Source organism: Mustela nigripes, chromosome 10 (assembly GCF_022355385.1).
Source record: "Mustela nigripes isolate SB6536 chromosome 10, MUSNIG.SB6536, whole genome shotgun sequence".
In the NCBI taxonomy this organism is placed as follows: Eukaryota; Metazoa; Chordata; class Mammalia; order Carnivora; family Mustelidae; genus Mustela; species Mustela nigripes.
Genome location: NC_081566.1, coordinates 39,744,255 through 39,748,037, shown reverse-complemented (window position 1 = coordinate 39,748,037; position 3,783 = coordinate 39,744,255). Strand labels below are relative to the sequence as shown.

General features: G+C 40.5%; 1 protein-coding gene across 1 annotated transcript in view; it reads right to left on the bottom strand.

Annotated features, from left to right (window-relative positions):
• Positions 1-258: 258 nt before the first annotated feature.
• Positions 259-3,783, bottom strand: part of TIMM17A (translocase of inner mitochondrial membrane 17A) — a 13,776-nt gene continuing 10,251 nt past the window's right edge. The window contains exon 6 of the mRNA XM_059413094.1: positions 259-1,009. Within this exon, the coding sequence (XP_059269077.1) occupies positions 924-1,009 (86 nt within the window). The 3' untranslated portion in view covers positions 259-923. The remainder of the gene's footprint in view (positions 1,010-3,783) is intronic.

Sequence of the window (3,783 nt, the reverse complement as noted above, 5' to 3'; positions counted from 1 at the left end):
GCTGATTATCAAGAATCAAGACACGGGAGGGGCACCTGGGTGGCTCAGTCAGTTGAGCGTCTGGCTCTTGGTATCAGCTTGGGCCATGATCTCAGAGTTCTGGGATCGAGCCCTAAGTCGGGCTCCATGCTCAGCATGGATTCGACTTGGGATTCTCTCTCTCCTTCTGCTCCTCACCCCGTCCCCCCAAACCCGCTCTAAATAAATAAATAAAAATCTTTATATATTTTAAAAAAAAAAGAATCAAGACACAGGAGCCTCAAAGGTAAAGGAAATTTTACATCTGACATCTTCAAAACCAAAAAATCACATATTTTACTTTCAAAGTAAAGGGTACTTCATCTCACCCTTCAATCCACACAGTATCTACTGTGAGACAATCCGTGTTAACTCTGTATAATTCTTCTCATACATAATTTACTTCAAGTGAGATGAGAGCCTAACTATAAATCATGCAATTTTCAACACAATTTGCATTATCTGAAGTATTCGAGGTTGAAAAGTAGAACTGTACAACTTATCTTAAAAGAAAGAGCGAATTCCAGTTTTTTATTGTTTGGCTGACAGAACACACAAAACCAGGCAGAGAAATCCCCAAAGAAATGATGGTCACGTCTCACTGTTGTTTGCCCTGTAGTCCTTCATCTTCTAAGCATTTATTATATTTTCTTTTAAAGGTATTAGACATTTATTTTGATCACAAATGCAATCCAACTGTGAATAAATAAATGTATTATCTTTTAATGTCTTCGCCCCACCCCTGCAATGTTCCCTTAAATAGAAAAAAGAGCTAAATGTCTCTTCAAAGCCTATTTGGCCATAGCTGTCCCACCTGTGGCTTTAAAAACAGACTATAACTTATCTTCTGAAATTCCTTCTTGAACTACAGCTCATTCTGTTACAGAAATCCTGGGAAAGAAGTCCTACTGATATTGTCGATAGTCTCCAAAAGGTGAAGATGGTAACTGGGCTGAAGGCAGCTGAGAAGGGTCTTCAGTGAACTGAGGACCTGCAGTTAAGAAAGAAAAGAATCTTAAAACCACCTTACTATTACACAATTAAAAAGAACAAGTCTCTGTAGAGAGCAAATCAATCAACTCAGTAAAAATAATGTGCTACCTTAGAGCTGTCCTCTGAATTTCTACTGCCTAAATTTTCATGAGAGTGCCTCCAAATGTGGTAAATCACGACAGCCTGGCTTCCCTTATGCTCCAGAATGAACAGCTCTCAATGGGTATGCCAGGAAAGTCCGATGGGTTAATTATAGCAAGAAGTGAATTCAAGTTTTTAAAGCAATTGCTGTAACAGGCTGCTATAAAGATGGCAAAAATCTCGCACATCTTGACATATTTTTCAGTAGCTATTTAAAATTATTTTCACAAAGTTTAAGTATCTTAGTCATGTTTTAAGAGCAATCAGTAACCCGGTTTATACAACCAGTTAGAGAATGAGTTCCGAAATGGGAAGACATCCCCTAGTTTGCTGTAGAACAAAGTCTTATAATATTTAGTTTTCAAAGGATGGGAGGGCCTGTGAACTGAGGGAAAAAAGTGTTTTGTTTTAAGATTTATTTGAGAGAAAGAGCAAGTGTGAAGGGTGTGAGTTGGGGAGGTGGGGGGCGGCAGAGGCAAAGGGAGAGGGAGAAATGTAAGCCTGGGCTGGGCACGACGCAGATGGACACAGGCTCAATATTACAACCCCGAGATCAAGACCAGATCCAAAAGCAAAGTCAGATGCTTAACAGGATGAGCCACCCAATGCACCCCCCAAAAATGTGGCTCTTAAAAAAAAAGGGGGGGGGGGACGCCTGGGTGGCTCAGTTGGTTAAGCAGCTGCCTTCGGCTCAGGTCATGATCCCAGCGTCCTGGGATGGAGTCCCACCATCGGGCTCCTTGCTCAGCAGGGAGCCTGCTTCTCCCTCTGCCTCTGCCTGCCTGTGCTCGCTTTCTCGCTCTCCCTCTCTCTGACAAATAAATAAATAAAATCTTTAAAAAAAAAAAGACTTTTATGGGCATAATCACAATTATTTTCCTCAGGGAAACTAAAGCAGACTAAAACATAACTGTACAGAAGAGAGAAAGAGGGCAGTGATAAAATTCCCTGAAGCTTTCCAATGCTTCAATCCAATGATACATTTTTTTTCCCACTATAAAAGCATTATCTGTTCATTTCAGAAAACTAGAGAAACAGATAAACCAAAGATAATCATTATTACTTAGATACTTTTACTTCATTTATTTCCCACTGTTTTAAAAACTTTTTCACATCAGTTAATTCGAAAAATATGATTAACTCTTCAAAGATTTCCCAACACAGCTTTTCAGAAACGCATCTCCTATCTCAAATATAGTTCTTTTAAGGATTTCCTCTGAGGAAAAAAGGCTAAAGCAAAGTAACCTAGACTAATTTCTATAACACAATGTAACTTGGGACGCCTGGCTGGCTCAGTCAGTAGAGCATGAGACTCTTTATCTGAGTCGTGAGTTTGAGCCCCCAGGGTGAAGAACCTACTTAAAAAAACAAAAAAGAGGGGTGCCTGGGTGGCTCAGTGGGTTAAGTCGCTGCCTTCGGCTCAGGTCATGATCTCAGGGTCCTGGGATCGAGTCCCACATCGGGCTCTCTGCTCAGCAGGGAGCCTGCTTCCTCCTCTCTCTCTCTGCCTGCCTCTCTGCCTACTTGTGATCTCTCTCTGTCAAATAAATAAATAAAATCTTTAAAGAAAGAAAGAAAGAAAGAAAGACAACATAACTGACGTTTTTGTTACATGTTTCTGAATTTCTGAAAAAAAGTAAACTTTTCTGATGTTTTATGTGAAGCCTTTCACACCAAAGTGATAAAAACAAACTAAGAAGCAAAATTAGAATGTGTCCATCATAACAGATTATTAACTCAGAAGTAATGATTAAAAAGCAGGAACAGAAACTGAGAGGATCTAGGAGGTCCCTAGAACACCCCTGGCATCTACTGAGCAGTGTTTACCAACGGTGCCAAAGAGACACTGAATCCCTTGCTAGGCGCCTCAGGGAAATCAAATCAAACTGGGAACTATGATCTATTCCTAACTCTATGCTGAATCTTTTCCAGGCTCCAAAAATAATTTTCAACATGTGTCGCTATTCTGTATATTTCCTTCCCCAAATGCCAGGTCAAATTTTTCCTACTAAACCCTCATGATTATCTTTATTCTTCCTTCCAATGTCAAGGAACACTGGCCCTTTACAGACAACTGAAGTTTTCTGCGGTTACCAGAAGGTACACAATTTAACAGCTGAGCAAATACTACGTGACCATGTAATGATCACTCAGCCCATGATTTAACTTTTCCCTATATATCAGATAAAAGGAACAATCAGCAACAAATTATTTTACCAACCTCTCAAAAAAATTTCCCCTGCCAACTGTTAAGTGACCCTCCCAAACATAGCTACTTTCTAACACTCTATTTCATCCTCTTCGAAGCAAGCAAAACAATCAAATCTCATTTATCTGTGAACATGTTAGCTGGTCTCCTCCCACCTGAATTTAAGTGCTTGGTTCCCACTATATCCCAGCATCTAGAACAGTGCCTGGCACATACATACATGTACAGTAAGAGGTTGTGGATGGACTACCATTACTGTCACACATCTGCAAGGACCTTTCTTCAAACACCTCTAAAATGACTGGCAATTTCTTAGAAATATGCACACAAGCACTGACAAAACCTGAGAACTGGGCGCCTGGGTGGCTCAGTGGTTAAGCTGCTGCCTTCGGCTCAGGTCATGATCTCAGGGTCCTGGGATC